The sequence below is a fragment of the Penicillium hordei genome, assembly GCF_028827395.1.
Source record: "Penicillium hordei strain IBT 12815 chromosome Unknown utg000005l_segment0_segment0, whole genome shotgun sequence".
Classification (NCBI taxonomy): domain Eukaryota; kingdom Fungi; phylum Ascomycota; class Eurotiomycetes; order Eurotiales; family Aspergillaceae; genus Penicillium; species Penicillium hordei.
This window is the reverse complement of record NW_026623146.1, coordinates 419,908-436,410: the sequence shown is the minus strand read 5'-3', so window position 1 is coordinate 436,410 and position 16,503 is coordinate 419,908. Positions and strand designations below refer to the sequence as shown.

Here is a 16,503-nt window from a genome sequence, read left to right as displayed (position 1 = left end):
CAATATCCTCATACATGTCCACTCTCCAATCTTGAGTCGTTCGAAGGCCATGGCTGACAAGCCGATGGATCAGCTGGATATCCCAGGGGATCTTACTGTTGACGGTTCTGCGGAAGCCTCAACCGCACGGTCAGGTCCCCGCCGACTCCCCAAGAAACGAACCAAGACCGGCTGTTTAAGTATGTTGCAGAACGCTGGAGATAGGTTTTCCTTGTTGACCAAGCCTTATAGCTTGTCGAAAGCGCCGGATCAAGTGCGGTGAAGAGAAGCCAATATGCACCAACTGCGTGAAATCCAAGCGAATCTGCGAAGGATATGCCCAACGGGTCGTGTTTAAGAACCCCATAGGCATCTTTGGATCTTTCAGTACTGGCCACGGCCAGGATCCGCAGATAGAGCAGCAGCATATGAGGGCGCCGATCCCCGACGATTATGGCTCTCAACTCCCTCCCCAACAAGCGGCAGCCGCTGCTCAGCATCCAATGTTAGCTCCGCGACCTGTTGATCCGGCAGCGATGGGATATCACTCGTTTCCGTCCCAAACACCTTCGTCGAGTCAAATACAGCCCGTTAATGCGCCTCCATTCTATTATCCAGCAACCCAAGTGCAGCCACTAACTCATATGTGGCACACTCAGCCGATAGTTCAAATGGAGAGCACACTGGTACCGCCAAAGGCGAATAACTTCTCACAAGCACAGCAGCAGCAGCCAGTTCAGTTAGGCCAGATAAGCGCTCCACATAGGCGCCATTCAAGCGTACAAAATGTAGCCCAGATCGCCAGTCCGATCGGTCAGACGGCTGAAGAATATGCCTTCAATCTCTCCTCGGTACCAGGTCTCAATCCAATGCCGGCAAACAGGGAGAGCGAACTGAATCCAGTTCCTCAGGTATGCATTGCCGTGATCCCTCTGTTTTTCGCGGCTGATATACTGAGTACGACTTCTTAGATGGCCCAGCCGCTGCCGACGATATATCATTATCAGCCACCGCCAGGACAATTCTCGCAGCAATTACGACCTCATGACCAATTTATACCCCATGAAATACCCCATCAGCCACAAGTTATATACATGGAGGATGAAAGCGAGGATTATTACGACGTAGACTCGGACGATGAGATGGTGGATCAATCACAGGCTGAAGGCTTCAACCAGTTGAGTCTCATCATGGCCTCTGCTAACCGTGACGAGCGACAACTCCGCTCCTTCACAACATACCTAAACGAGCCTAATGTCCTCGCCTCATACCGACCAACCCTTGGCTCTTCTCCTCTAAACAACCCAAAGACCGCCCGCATATTTGCTCACTTCATTCACTCGACTGGCCCATCTTTATCTATATTTGAACGGCATCCTACTGACTCCTCAATTATTTTGGGGGCGGCTGTGCCATCTGCACAACAGGGTTTATGGGTTTATACGCTTGCACTGAAAGCCCTGGAACATCCAGCCCTCCTCCAGGCAATACTTGCTATCAGCAGCTTACACATTGCATATTTACAGCAAGTTCCCACGACAGTATCGTTGAAGCACTATCACTACGCCCTGAAACGAGTTGGTTCCGCAGTTGGCCTTCCCCTTCGACGCAAGCAAGTTGGTACCTTGGCCGCCACTCTTCTACTGGGATACTATGAGGTGATATCTGCCGATCACTCGAAATGGAATAACCACCTTGGGGGATCTACTCATCTTATCCGAGAGATCGACTTTGCCAAGATCACCAGAGACCTGCGGGCCCATCGACGTAGAGCTCATGAGCACCGACGCCAGTCTGGCTGGTCGGACTCGTGGTGGGGGATGTCTGGCGATGACTCTGAGGATGATCCCTTCTCTGAGAAAGAGGGAAACGTCGATGAAGATCTCGTAGGCGCCATTATGGGACAAACAGTCAATTACGACGATTTTGGATGTATCAATAATGAAAGTATGCTGCCCTCCAAAAAGCATTTTACCCGCAAGGACATTGAGGTCTTCCGGATTCAATGCGATCTATACTGGTGGTATACAAAGCAAGATGCATTCCAGAGTTTTATCGGCGGAAACAAACTATTGTAAGTCTACAACTACGGCTACTAGCAGACAACAGATTTGCTTATTGTTAAACCAGAATGCCCTACTCTCAATGGGGTCAATGTCCGCCTCGAGCAGGCATTGGCCGTTTAGATGCCATCTACGGCTCCGCAGATCATCTGTGGCTGCTACTCGGTCGGGTCACAGACTTTGGCTTCCGTGATCGTAAGCGAAAATTGAGAACCTTGAAGGCAGGCGGGGTGGACTGGAGACCTGGCCCTGAGATGTTCAAATTCATGGGTCGGTTCGCTGGCAGCACACCCGGCCAAAGACCTGGACAACCTGGCGGCTTTGGTTCAGGGGGGGCCCCTGGCCCTCCATCTGGCACGCCTAACATGCAGCCTCAAGGGGGCCCCAGGCCCCCGTATATGTCAGAGCCTACTGGGGTGTCTCCTTCAAGCCCTGGACCGGCTTCGGCCGACAGTCCACCCATGTACGGAATGATACCCCCTCAACCACCTCCACGCCTTCCCTCGGGATTCCAAGATAGACCGCGTGAGCCTCGTCTGTCACCAGACGAGGATGACCCGACTCACGATATGAGTTACAAGGAAGCCGAACAGGAATGGGAAGACATCCTGGTCGCCATGGACACGTTCTCGCAGGCACTGGGGCGCGATTTTCAACCTTTGCCAGCAGATGTAGCGCCCCCAATCTCTACACCGTTCGGTCCTGCCCTTCAGTACCGTACTCACACCATCGCCGTGATCTGGGGGTTTTATTATGCCATGCGTTTGCTGCTGAATCGGATTCATCCCTCTATGCCACCGGCCATCATGATGGCAGCTGGGGTCTCTGCCCCAACAACAGCTGGATTTGCGCAAATTGTTGGGAAGATCATGGCGGGTATCTACTACCCGCAACGCTTTAACCTCGAAGCTGGAAGCTTGAGTCCGAACTTGGGTTCTTCGTTGACTGAAATGTCCGTACCGCTATTCTTCGCAGCTGTGCAATATAATGATCACACGCAGCGAACTTGGACAATTTCAAAACTTCGCGACATCTCTCGCCTGACTGGGTGGAAGACAGCCGATGCTATCGCAGGTGGCTGTGAGAAATCATGGATGGTCGCTGCAAAGCAAGGTCGCGGGCCACCCTATCAACGGTCATTTGAGACTGACCGAGAACGAGAAAGGGAGCAAAAGCGTGAGGTAAGCATGTCGATTGGATATCCTTGGCCTAGAACATCCATGCTAATCTATGCGCCACAGACCGAGGCTGTGCTGCAAGAGGTTGAAGATCGTCGATTTGTCACAGTCAAGTCCGATCGAGCGCATTGGGCTATGGGAATTTTGGAAGAGGACATGGCGAATTTGGAGGTTTAGGATTGGATGAAGTATACAATGCACCAGTACCTACATACATAGTACATCTATGTACATTAGGCACAACATACAGTAGCATCATACAGTAGATACAGTAGTGCCCGTAGAAAGATGTGGCGCAGATAGGTACCTTCCAGGTATTATCCCCCCCCCCACATTCAATATCCGTCTGACCCAATATCATCACTGATCGACTTCTGCCTGACGTTTTACCTATCTTGTACTTTTTGACGCTCTCTTTTCTCCCAAGGCTGATTCTTAATTTCTGTTTTCTGTTCCTTTCCCCTCACTTTTGCCTCCCAGTGTCTTATCTCTCTCTCTTTTTCTATCGGTTTCCCAAGATCACTATCAATCTCTCTCGCCCGTGGTCCCTCGATACCCCACCCTCGGTACGGAAGTCAGCCGCTCGCGTCATCCACGGTTCACCCTTCTTTTTTTGTTGTGGAATCCGGTGATACTCCCAAATGTCTCGATACGATGACTACCGCTCGTCAACAGGGACCCTGGACTCTCGCGATCGATACGATCGATATTCACGGGGTCCCCCTGTGGCCGAACGACCCCGCCATGCCGAAGAGCGCTTTGAAGCGCGCCTCCGCGAGGAAGACCGATATGGCCCTCCTGCGCGTGCACGCGGGAGATTCTATGAGGATGACCATCTAGACCACCCATCCCCTGCCATGTCTCTGGTGGCGCATGAGGGGCGTCGGCGCCGTGATGCCAGTCCCTCATTCCAACGTCCCCAACTTATTAGGCGGCAGTCGTCCTTGGATACCTTCGACCGCATACCCCGACGCAAAATGGAACACCTTGAGGCCCGAGATCATAGACCCCGCGCTCCCCGTGTCCCTGTCGTTGCTCCGCCTCGTCGCCATTTATCTCCGGGCCGTTATCGCGAGCGAGAAGTCTACGAGGATATTAGGATCGCCGAGCCCGACTACTATGGTGATGAAGAGTTCAGAGATATTCGTGACCGAGATATGGTTGATCGTCGCCGCCGCTCTAGCAGTACCGTTCGCAGACACCGTGAGGAGAAGCCTTACCCGCGCAAAGGGAAGACCCGTGTTCCTCGTCACCTTGCTCATATCCATGCCATCATGGATCTAGGGTATCCGTTCAAGGAAGAGGTGCGTGCTTTGTTTTCCCAATAGTGCTGTTGTCAGCTACTGACTTAAATAGGAGGATATGATCATCATCCAAAAGGCATTATCGAAGGAACAGATCGACGAAGTGCTTAGCTTGAGCCGCGAGTTCAGGCGGCCTTCGCCCGTGGAAAGTGAGTGGCACCCACATCCGCATTTCCAAGCCCTTATGGGGAACAGTAATACTAATTGGCTCCCTCAAACAGCTGAATTCATCGGCTTGTCTCCGTCTCCTCCCTTGAGGGAACGGCCGCGTGAGCGGGTGACATCAGAGCACCTGCGTGTCGAGGCCTCTCCCCGCACCAGCCAGGCATTCATCGTGGAGGCATCACCGTCTCGACACAGGTCACGGTCACGCCACCATGCAAACCAATACGAGGAGATTGTCGAGAGACCTCGAGTGCGCGGAGTCTCCCGGCGACGAGCCGTATCAGTCCATGATCATGCACCTCGTCTCTCGTCTGCCGTGCAGTACATTGGGGAACGAGAATCCGATGCTGTTCGGACAGGCCCGATGGTTCTCGTTCGTCCACGGGAGAGTGACCACGATGTAAACGATTACATTCGTGATCTGGAAGAGGAGACAAGACTGCTTCGTCTGGAGAGGCAGGGTGGGATTGAGATCACTCAGCAACGCGAAACCGATATTATTGACGATAGAGGCAATCAGGCGGAGATCACTGAGGTCCGGAGGCAGGAACGCTCAGGTATGACGCCGCAGATTACTATCCCGATTTGATGATTCTAACCTTCTCTAGAACCCAACTCTCGCATCATGCGTGCTATGATGGCAACTCTGACCTGATCTGATTTCTATACTGCTTTCTTGCTTTCTTTCCGAAGCAGAGACCTACGATTCTATGATTTTAATTTGATTCCAGTGGTTCTGGGTTGTATGGATTTCCGGATGTTTTTATATATATTTTTAGTCAATTTGCAGGTTATCCCTAGGTACAACATTTAAGTGTTAAAATTTAACACTCCATCCTTACAGGAGACTGCTCCTCAGAGGGAGCATGGGTTTGAGATGTATTTGGAGGTCCTCTAGTCGAAGGGGGGAACAGGAAGATCGAAGATGCTACAAACTCATTGTATGGGTGCCTGATAAAGATGACATGTGGCGCAAGTGAGGCGGTGCAAAGTCGAGGCTTCGTCCCGCCCGCGTAGCACATGTGGTGATATCCTATCATCACTCTCATCCATTCCCTTCCATTCTCTCTTCCTTTTTCTTTCTAAACCAAAAGTTCAAAATACACCAATCATGGATCGAATGCAGGCATTCGGAAAGAACTTCAGGTGAGTCCACCGTCACAGCCCCTTACCCTGCGGATACCATTCCGCCCCCGTTGGCTTGTGATCGGTCGCTTTACTAACATCTTCTTGCCTTGTGGTTTTCTGACGGACAGTGCGAACTTCACGCCTTTTGCGCAGCGTACTCAGCAAATGATCAAGGAGCAGCTGGGCCAAGCCGACGACAAGACCCAGCTCCCCGATGAATACATCGAGCTCGAGAAGCGCGTCGATGCGCTCAAGCTTGTCCACCAGAAGCTGTTGCAGGTGACGTGAGTAATACCCGTTACTTTCTGCGCCACTCATGGCTTTCTCCACAGGCGTTAACTGGCGCCATCTCTCGCGAACAGCTCCCAATACTCCAACGAGGCCTACGACTACCCTCCCAACATCCGCGAGTCCTTCAATGACCTGGGCCGTACTATCAACGAGAAGGTCCAGCTCTTGTCCCAGGCGGGCTCGCCCGCTGAGGCACAAGCTGCCCTGACAGCCCCGCCTTCCGCAAAGCCCCAACCCAAGACCTTCAACCACGCGATCGCCCGTGCCTCCCTCGCCGGCTCCCAGACACTCGCGCAGAGCACCGAAAGTGAGGACCCACTTGCAACTGCCTTGGAGAAGTATGCTCTGGCTGAGGAGCAGGTTGGCGAGGCTCGTCTCGCCCAGGATGCTCAGATCCAGTCCCGCTTCCTAGCCGGCTGGAACACTACCCTCAACACTAACTTGATGTTCGCTGCTAAGGCACGCAAGAATGTTGAGAACGCCCGCTTGATGCTCGACTCTATCAAGGCTAGCAAAAAGGCCGGTGCCCACGGCGATCTGGATAACCTGAGCGAGGACGCCCGTGCGGAGATCGAGCAGGCCGAAGATGAGTTTGTTGGCCAGACCGAGGAGGCTGTTAGCGTGATGAAGAACGTACGTTGTGTTCTTTTTCTTTCTTTTTGCGCTCTGGAATCCGTCCTGCGATTCTAACATTGCTTGCAACAGGTCCTTGATACCCCCGAGCCCCTGCGCAATCTGGCCGATCTGATCGCTGCTCAACTTGAGTTCCACAAGAAGTCATATGAGATTCTCAGCGAGCTTGCTCCGACTGTAGATGCTCTGCAGGTCGAGCAGGAGGTAAGTTCTCGGTGATGCTCGCTCTACATGTCCATCATATCTAACTATGTTTTCCTTAGGCTAGCTACCGCAAGATCCGTGAGGGCGCTTAAGCGTTGTTTTGAATGCCGTGTTTCTTTTGTTATCCTTCTGTCTGGCTTCGATTTTGTCTGTTACTCCGAGCCATGGCCTTGTGTTTTGTATCTAAGCCGTTTTGCTTCTGCTGAGCGAACCCAACAGATCATTCAGTCTGGATTTTTTGGACTTCGAATTTGGTCCTCCTTTCTATATTCTCATAAAAAGCCATATTGTAGTGGAAATGTAGAGCAGGTGCCACCTTCGTTGATGTATAGATGTCATACGGGACCTTGACCTCGAGATCCACCGCCCGCTAATTCTGCCTCAGGCATGGGGAGCTCCGACATCAACGGAGATACTCCAACTCACCAGGTCGCTTTTTTCAGCTCGCAGCACACTTGACAGCTGCGTATCGTCCGAGAAGGAACTTCGGATAATTGGTTCCCAAATTACGTACTCAAAACACCATCGAACCGATGCCAATCGTGCCACCCTGCACCGAATAATCGATTACTTGTCCATCCACCCGCGCCGTCAATAGGATCTGGACATTCAAGAGCACTCGCGCAGAGAATCTATACCATCAAGTGAACGATTAGCCTCCAGCGCTCTCCACCATAGCTCGCCTGCTCTTCGCCCACACATAGCGATCCACACTCTGGGTTGTGCTTTACTACGACAAACGAAGACAATAACAAAACACCGTCAAAATGGCAAACGGGTATGCTTCCCCCTCTCTCGGGGTAATGGGATAAACAATGCATACCTCCCTCAAGCCATGGGTTGATGATTACCTGGTTATGGGTGTTCGCATTGTTCAATCTATCCCCCCCCCCCACGGCTCGACCTCCCGATGTTTTGTTCGATAAGGATACAGGACGACAGTCGCTAACGTGAACTTTAACAGCTGGAGCTTGGTCATTGGCCTGATTATTATCATCGCCCTCTCGACAGCAGCATGGTTCCTAAGCCCGAAGGGCGATAACCAGACGTGAGTCCATGATCCACTCTTCGCATGCTAGGCGTCAAGCTCAGCAGCCATTCCTACAAAAGTTGCAAGCACTTGAGAATACTGACTCTACTTTCCTCAGCCTCTTCCGCAGCACGCTCATCCTTACCTTCGTTTCCTGTTACTTGATGTGGGGTACGTTTCTTGTCCATTTTATCTATCTATATCTATGATATGTGGGCTACATAAAAGACGCTAACATAACAAATATAGCAATCGTCTTCCTTGCACAGTGGCACCCCCTCATCGCACCAAAGCGGTCCGACATTAGACCTGATCGCGTACCGCAATAGAGGCGTTTTCCTTTTTGATCTCTCATGTTTTGTCAAGTCAGTCAAGAACTGGCTTTTCGCGAGATTGTCGGTTGTGCCAATTGTCTCATCCTATCCTGTCAAGGGGTGGTATAAGATGAAGTCAAGTTTATCGTATCCTGAGGGTTAGATGGGAATGAGGACTGCTTTTTTTGCTCCGTGCTTTGGCTTGGTAGCGGCATACTTCTGAAACTTGCCTGCATTGCGAACTTGTGTCGGTTCGCCGCTGCTTTATGTTTTTGTATAGCTCTTCCTCTAGATGGCCTTTTCTTGGCAGCGTTTTATTTGTATGTTTTCGATTTGATTTATTTTTGTTTAGTAGTTGGCCAGTTTCCCTTTGTATGGAAAGCATTTATATCCATTTCGGTCACTTTCACTACATACATAGCCCAGTACTCCGTATGTCTACGCCTATGCACTGATAGGGGATGTCAACCAACGGATTTCCACTTTATAGAGTACCTAGACCTAGTGATATAGATATTTGAGCAACATGCACGCTAATAAAGCTAGGTTGAAAGTTTTTTCATATCAGGAACCTAAGTATTCATCCTAATAACTCCATTAGCCAACACCAACAGCACCAAGAATCACCCTCTGCACCGCCCATCGGGCGATTTGACCCGCAACAGCAACCGCAACAGCACGCAGATACCCACAGCCAAGTAATATATACAACGCCTCGATATTACTCAGAAGCACCAGGTGCGTATCAACGACACCAAGAGAAAGCAACGAAGCAAGCAAGTCAAAGAGCCCCGCCAGATAACTAGTCGGCGTAGAAGTCCGAAGCATAGAAGCCGTGGTAGCAAGCCACGATTCTAGGAACGAAGAAGAAGGCGTCGAAGCCAACGGCGAAGATGATATAGTCGTTTTTGTAGAGAGGAGGGGAGAGGTTTTCGTGGCTGTAGCCAACAGGCTCTGATGCACCACGCTCGGTATCGTTGCTGCCTGCGTCGAGGGCAGGATCTGTGCTGCTGTCTGGCTGTGCTCTGGGACGTCGGAGACGCTGCCGTTGCCGTCGGAGCCCCAGATTACTAGCAGGATGGGGAAGAGCTTGGCGCAGCTGCTGACTAGCAGCGCGGTGCTGATCGCTGCTGGGCTTGCGGCGGTTGGAGGGGGTAGGGGCTGGATGTTCTGCAGCGGGGCTGTTGATGCTCGGCGCAGAGGCGGAGCGGGCCGGGGTGGTGGTCCCATTGATGGGACTTGCGGTGGTGGGGAGAGGTCGGTTGAAGGGGTGACCTCGCTATGGGTTGGACTTAAAAGGGTTGCGGGGAGGTTGGCGGGGTTCTGGGCGTGTGAGATTGTTGGCACTCCGGACGGCGAGGAATGCATTGTTGGTGTTGTGGGGCCGGAGGGGAAGGGAGTGGCATCTCCTGTAGATTTTGTGCTAATATTGGTGTTGGGATTGCTGCTGCTGTCTGGACCGCTGTATTGGTGTGACTTTGGAACTAGGATTGAGACCAGAAGGCGCACGGTGAGGTGGTGCGCGAGGGTTGCGGCTGCATTCAAGCTTAGGAAGAAGAGGTATTGGACAATGATAGGGGCGCGTGATAAAAAGGTCGTTGCGAGGGATGGATCCTTCTCGATGCGTGCCCAGGTCAGGTAGACGTCGAAGAGAAGCAGAAGGACTCCCAGGCGAATTATGGACCGCTAGAAGGCCACCTTATCAGTAAGTAGCTCACGATTGTTTAAGACAGCATACCCACATCGAACTGGTTGTCATCCCGTCCTAGCCGATTGAAGAGGAGATGTCGGTATACCTGTTTCAAGATATGTCAGCCAGGTCGCGTCCATGGAGAACACGTACAGTGCTTACCTGAGGCTTAATGAGCACTAAGTCAATGAAGAGCACGACAAAGTCATATTCAACGTATTTGTCGGCAAACCGTTGGCACCGGGGGCATTGCGTCAGTCGCACACCCTTGCCTTGGGACCGGTCATCGGCACGACTGTAGGCGCTGTACAGGTGAGAGACCGGATAGGAGCACTCGATGCAAATAGGCATCGCGTCACATCCATAGATCTGTCGGGATGTCCAAGGGTCAAGATTGCAGCTCCCCTATCGCGATATCAAAGGCGGTGAACCCAAAATTGGGGGATAGGGGATTCTCAATCAACATTTTCCTTTTTCTAGACGATCCGTCACAATTCACGAGAGAATAGAACACTGGTAAAAAAAATAAAAAGGCCAGGCTATCTCATCCAGACATCAAAGATCATACATAGAAAAATCTCTTGCACTAAGTATGATTTTTTAACTGCCTTTATACAGACCTAAAAAGTCATTTAAAAAGAAATATCAAATGAACATCCAAAAGACATCGCATGAATAAATATTCAAAATAAGAAAAAGAAACTCCGATAGGGGGAATCGAACCCCCGGCTGCCGTGTGAGAGACGGCGATGTTAGCCACTACACCATATCGGATGGCGAATGAAACTTAAGGCAAAATATGACTTTATCAAGTAAGATTAAGCGCCACCGGCTATACCTACCCATCCGTGGCTGTATATGGACCCCTGCTCCCCCTAACAGCTCCTAATTTCTTTTTCGCCCCCTCGCCCCTGAGCTCGTGGCCCAACTCGCCTCATGTTGCGCAGGGATCTAAATCTTTCTGAATTAGCGCTATAAAATGGGCGACCACCCATCTCCTATCAGGACTGCTTTTATTGCTTGTACATGACTCACTTGCTACAGTTCCTAGGCGTGTTTACATGGCGAAGCACTGCACTCAGGGCCGTGACCCAATTATTTTTCAGACTCAAAATTATACCAGATCTCCCGTAGAGGCGTGCTATACAGAAACACTTTTTTAAATTAGGGCGTAGATCGCACCGACTAGCCACGTTTGATTGGTGATGCTTGGGCAGGCAACAACAGGATTTCTCCGCGCTAGTAACTATTAGGAGGAGACGGGCCGCAATTATAGTGTGGGTTTGCATAAGTCAATTCACCTTTGTAGGTCCTTAGACGCGCTACTCAGCTCAAGAAACCTCGGTCTCCAGTATTAGCTAAGTATACTCAAGTACGCTTAGGCCAAAAAAAAAGAACACGAATATGGGTAAAGCAAAGCACGAAACAACCAGAATGCTTCTCAGGTACTTGAGTGGATATGCCGGTGCAGGGGGTCATGCAGCATGATATGCTACTAATAATACTGAAGGCGCCTTTCAAGGATGAGGTACAGAGGGTGGAGCAGCGAAATAGTGATATGCGAGGACTTGTTTTGTTGATTTTAGAAGAGTTCGGTAATTTTATCTCTGGGCAGACATTCGATCTTCCAGCTTGTGGAGGTGAGTTCCCCCCCTTCACCATAAGAATGAATCAATTTTAGCCCTCCGATATCGTTTCCTCAGAACCTTGAGGATGGAAAACCCAGCCTGTAGTGTTTTTTATTGCACATTCGTTTATCAGGCTAAGGTGTGACAACATTTGACCAGCTGTGTTCCTGTATAGAAGCTAGCTTCTTTAAGATTAATGCGCACCGTCGAGCAATTTGGAGCCGGATTCAACCGGCTGAAGCTGCAACTAAAGCACCAGCACGACCATTCGTGACCCCAGTTTCCTCTAGCTAGCACACTAAAGCTGTTTCACATTATCAAGTTATACGCTTTTCCACTTTCTGACTACTTTTCCGTCCCATGCAAAGTGTGGTGGGTGGCTCCGTAGCCGCCCCTGTAACAAAAGTACTATCTATCGCCCATGCTATATGGTTGAACCATCTGCTCTATCCGCTAATTTTTTTGTATATGAGAAAAGAACCAAAGAATCAATTTCTTTCCAATGGGCAATGTTACGGATACTCCAGTCTATGGCTGGGTTGGATCAGGCGATCATAGAGGTACTCTGGATATCCTATCGTCTTGTGGCACAACGATACTACTTTGCTGCTGGGTCTCTGTTTACCCCAATGTTGGTTCACCAAGTGATAAATGGTATCATCCGTTTCTCGACAAGCTCAATCTGTTCTGTATCGCTCTCCTCGGCCCTGATTTTCTATTCGAGATTGCCTTTGGTCAGTGGTCAAAAGCAAAAGAAAGTGTGAAGGTAAGTGGACTGCCATAGCCCCGAGAGATTATTGGATGTTTTATCTCAACTTTTTCCGCTCACATTCATCATCAAATACCAGCAATTCAAGGACGAACCACCGACAATCAGCGAGACAAAGTGGACACAGGAGCATGCTTTCTTCGTCAATTCTGGAGGCATACATCTAAAAAGCCCTGATTTCCCTCAAGGCTTTCCTATCAACGCTCAACAGCTGCATTATCTGTTGAAACACAATTTTGTTGCGCCGCTAGACTTGAAAAGTATGGAAATATCTGAACGAAACTCTGTCGATTCTTTATCTCGGTAAACACTCAAAGTGCCACTCAATCTCGATCCGATAAACTGACCTTTCAAGCGTGATAACGGTTTTTCAAACCTTTTGGTTTTTTGCGGGCATTATTCAAAGATTCTGCCTAAGTCTTCCTATGACGACGCTAGAACTGACGGCGACTTCCTTTGCATTCATTATGTTTGCTACTTCTGCCGCCTGGTATCATAAACCCTCTATCACTCAACCTCGGTTCATTTTTACCAAAGATTCTCAGACAACACAACAAATTAGAGAGTTTTCGCAGCAGCGTGTAAGTAATCCTGCTATCAGAGTATAAAGAAATACTTACTTACTAAAGCTATTGATAGACCCACTGTATGTTACCTGTTCAATGGTATCAGACGCCTTTAGAATACCTAAGCCCAGAGCAATTTGGTATTGATCTCCACTGGAGCTATTACACGCGCCTTTCTGCTATGCTTCATATCCGACTCTTTTCCAGACCAATCAGTTCTCGACCTTGGGATCGATTCCCCTCTGACATATGGCTGTGTCCATCTCTAGTTTGGATGTTTCCTACCTCCTGCGTAATAGGTATATTCAGCATTATTTTTATTGCAGGATGGGATTTCTATTTCCCTACACCCACAGAAAGAATCATGTGGAGAGTGTTCTCCATCTATCATGCTGCTTTCTCTATTTATGGATTCCTCTACTACGTGTTTGAGATGTTCAGAAGCAAGAAGCAATCATCATATATATCTTATTCACATCAAAATTTGGATTCGATTGAGGAAAGGCACGAGGTTCTTACACGAACTGGAAGAGGATGGTTTAATATGCCCATTGTTGCAAGCTTTCTCGAGAAGTGGCATGCAACTTTGCCAAACCAAGATCCACATGCCAGGATATCTCTTCGAGTTCTAATCCCCGTTACAATCACGTGTGCTTTTTATATCGTCTGTCGACTTTATATCTACATCGAGGACTTTGCTTCCCTTCGGACGCAACAATCTGGGGTATACGTTAGTACAAGCCTTTTTGTCTGGGTTTTTGGGTCGTGATTCGAATTGTTTCTTATACCAGCTTAAATAACATATATGTCCGAGGTTCAGTGGCTCTTAAGTGGTGCGTTTGTCGAGGTATAGTTCTTTTCACAGGATCAAAAATATAACTTGCATGAATATCAAGCATGGACCTATTGGAACAAGAAATTCTATAGATCCAATTTGTCTTGCTGTTCAAAGAAATAGACAAATCAGCTGAGCTAATAAATTTGTAGATTTACACCCCTCAGTATTCAAGGTGCAACGAAGGCTATGAATTACATAAACTTCTTCGTCTCATCAGTGCTTCTTGGTTAGAAGCCGAGATAGCCACGTACCGCCAGTGTTGGCGGCCTCGATAAGACTCAACTCCCGCGACAGTGTTAATAAAGAAACGTTCCAAACCAAAGATTAAATTACGCGTTTTTAACGTAGTATAGAAATATAAGTAGTAATTGATTCTGAATTATTTAAATTAATAAAATATTACCTTAGGTATAATAGTGAGAAACGGTACTAAATGTAGTTAATTAAAAAAAAAAAACTAAAAAGGGGGTTCAACTTTGTATGTTTGTATTGTTTAGTGCCTATTGGGCCCTATTGGGGCCCCATTAAAAGCCCACTGGGCTTTCTACCCCGGGCCCACAGCCCATCGGTGGGCCCGGGTTGGGCTTTGGGCTTGGTGGGCTCTGTGGAGGTCTATGTATGACTAAAATGACCAAACATGTTATTTCAGCAAGCGTCCTTTGATGCTATACAAAACATGACTACGATAATTCGCTGCTCTTCTACACGCTTACTTTGAGGGGTAACCTCTGCAACTATAACACGCTCTCAGTGTGTTGATTTGTTTATCAATATGATAGACGAGCCTTATCCTCCTCCAACGGCCACACCACTTGTCGACGAATGAAAGCATAGAAATCAGCAGAGGTAGTTAAATACAGTGGTTCCAAAGCTCTGGGAGATGTGCTATCATGAAACCGCCCGTGAAAGGTGCTGTGATCCCGGTGCTCTTTAACCCCAGTAACCTACTCCAGAGAGACCTTCCGCACCACTACACTCCGTAGCATGGCGGACCCTCCGCTTACCTGCAGAGATAGGCCATCTGCTGTCTCGTCTGGAAAGATTAGGTCGGAAATAACAACCTCCCCTTTCCCTCCAAAGACTTCCACCGAGCAAGTATCAACCAGTACTCTGATTCGGACCACCCCCGAGGCATCGGGCTTCAGAGAAACGCTATGAACACCGCCTGCTGCAGGATCGTAGGAGGTATTCCCACTGGCTGTTCGGTCAACTGACAGTGTGGCAGTGGACTGTTTGTACTGGATAACGGTTTGCTGTGACCCGGCCTTTCGAACTGCCAACGACAAAACTGTGCCTGGTTGTGGGGCGAATGCAAGCTCGATATCCAATGCGGTTCCAACAACAGATGAGAGAAGGACCTGGTCTGGGGTAATGGTCTGGTTTTGAATAGTTGTTAGAGCAGAGCCTGCAGTCAGAAGTTCACTGACAGGCCACTGAATAAAAGATCGCACAGAACCTGTCTGTTGAAGTGCCAGAGTCCGAGGGAATGAGAGCATTCCTTTCCAGGTATTGGTTGGTGGACTGGCTCCGTAGCTGTTTGAGACGGCCGCGAGGATCCGTCGCCCATCCGATCCAGGCACATTCTCCCAGCTCATCGCGCCGTCGAAATCACGCCCATAGTCAAGCCATAGACTGGCAGTGTCCACAGGATCCGGTTTAAAGGTCTCGCCATCAAATGAACCTGTCAGCGCGAAGACACCATTCCCACCAGCTGGAGACCCCTGTGCTGGAGTCAAAATCAATACCCAGGTAGTCTCATCGGTGCCTTCAATAGGTAGCTGGAACATATCCGGCACCTCCCAGCCGGTGATACTTGACGGCAAACCTGATACCTGGGCTGTTCCAAGATTGCTCACCCACGTCCAGTCCTTGGCATTGGTAGAAGTCCAGAAAGTGACTTTATCCTGCCCACCGTGGGCAAGAATCATCACCCACTTCCCAGATGCCTTGTGGAAAAAGACCTTAGGATCGCGTGTCTCCAGTCCCCCAGTAATATCATGGGGTGCTTCCTGCGCCGCTGAGATAATAGGGTTACCAGCGAACTTTGTCCAAGTCACGCCCTCATCCACACTATAGGCAATGCGTTGGTCTTGTGTGCCATTCGACGGGAAGTATCCCGTGAACCAAGCCAGATAGGGCGGACTCTGAGAGGTGCCCAACCCTGATGTATTTTCAGAATCGTAGTAACTGGTCCCGGTGAATGCCTGGACACCGTTCTCGCTTGTTATCGCGATGGGCTCATGGGTCCACTGGAGAAGGTCGGTGCTGGTTGCGTGACCCCAATTCAGGTTTCCCCAAACATTGGCGGTTGGGTTATGCTGGTAGAACAGATGCCAGACCGAGTCGATCTTGATGAGGCCGTTGGGCTCGTTCATCCAGTTCTTTTCCGGGACGAAATGGAACAGTGGGCGATAGTCGTCGGCTAAAGCCTGGGTAGCAAGAAGTAGCAGGGTCGAAACGATCATCTTGACAATGATATTGCTGTAACTGATTTAGAAAAGAAGAAAGGATTGATTTGTCTGTTGCACTTGATCTGCTGTCGAGTATTCGGGCTATATATACCTTTCCAATTCCTCCACAACACACCATCATATAATCACAATGTATGAGGTATTTACGCCCGATCACCTTATACAGAAAGTTACCTCATTCTTCAGGAATTGCAAGTGAATTTCTGCAGAGGAAATAGAGATCTACAATGTCAACATTCTTGGTGCCGGAAT

At 49.4% G+C, this 16,503-nt stretch overlaps 6 protein-coding genes across 6 annotated transcripts; 4 read left to right on the top strand and 2 right to left on the bottom strand.

Moving 5' to 3' along the window:
- Positions 1-49: 49 nt before the first annotated feature.
- Positions 50-3,397, top strand: N7537_009133 (uncharacterized protein; the record flags this gene model as incomplete). Its single annotated transcript, XM_056900187.1, has 5 exons — positions 50-179; positions 232-890; positions 951-2,053; positions 2,110-3,223; positions 3,284-3,397. The coding sequence occupies 5 exons, from the start codon at positions 50-52 to the stop codon at positions 3,395-3,397; spliced, it is 3,120 nt and encodes a 1,039-aa protein (XP_056748855.1).
- Positions 3,398-3,861: 464 nt separating this feature from the next.
- N7537_009132 (uncharacterized protein) lies at positions 3,862-5,344 on the top strand (the record flags this gene model as incomplete). Its single annotated transcript, XM_056900186.1, has 4 exons — positions 3,862-4,524; positions 4,577-4,673; positions 4,746-5,246; positions 5,298-5,344. 4 exons carry the CDS (start codon positions 3,862-3,864, stop codon positions 5,342-5,344), a joined length of 1,308 nt encoding a protein of 435 aa, XP_056748854.1.
- Positions 5,345-5,795: 451 nt separating this feature from the next.
- Positions 5,796-7,153, top strand: N7537_009131 (BAR domain-containing protein). The gene is made up of 5 exons (XM_056900185.1): positions 5,796-5,835; positions 5,946-6,101; positions 6,180-6,741; positions 6,814-6,945; positions 7,005-7,153. Exons 1-5 carry the CDS (start codon positions 5,801-5,803, stop codon positions 7,035-7,037), a joined length of 918 nt encoding a protein of 305 aa, XP_056748853.1. The 5' UTR covers positions 5,796-5,800; the 3' UTR covers positions 7,038-7,153.
- Positions 7,154-7,712: 559 nt separating this feature from the next.
- On the top strand, positions 7,713-8,304 carry N7537_009130 (uncharacterized protein; the record flags this gene model as incomplete). Its single annotated transcript, XM_056900184.1, has 4 exons — positions 7,713-7,723; positions 7,910-7,993; positions 8,094-8,146; positions 8,225-8,304. 4 exons carry the CDS (start codon positions 7,713-7,715, stop codon positions 8,302-8,304), a joined length of 228 nt encoding a protein of 75 aa, XP_056748852.1.
- Positions 8,305-8,886: 582 nt separating this feature from the next.
- Positions 8,887-10,330, bottom strand: N7537_009129 (sterol homeostasis protein ARV1; the record flags this gene model as incomplete). The annotated part of the gene is made up of 3 exons (XM_056900183.1): positions 8,887-9,975; positions 10,032-10,085; positions 10,142-10,330. 3 exons carry the CDS (start codon positions 10,328-10,330, stop codon positions 8,887-8,889), a joined length of 1,332 nt encoding a protein of 443 aa, XP_056748851.1.
- Positions 10,331-14,724: 4,394 nt separating this feature from the next.
- Positions 14,725-16,245, bottom strand: N7537_009128 (glycoside hydrolase family 32 protein; the record flags this gene model as incomplete). Its single annotated transcript, XM_056900182.1, has 1 exon — positions 14,725-16,245. The coding sequence occupies one exon, from the start codon at positions 16,243-16,245 to the stop codon at positions 14,725-14,727; it is 1,521 nt and encodes a 506-aa protein (XP_056748850.1).
- Between the last annotated feature and the right edge of the window lie 258 nt (positions 16,246-16,503).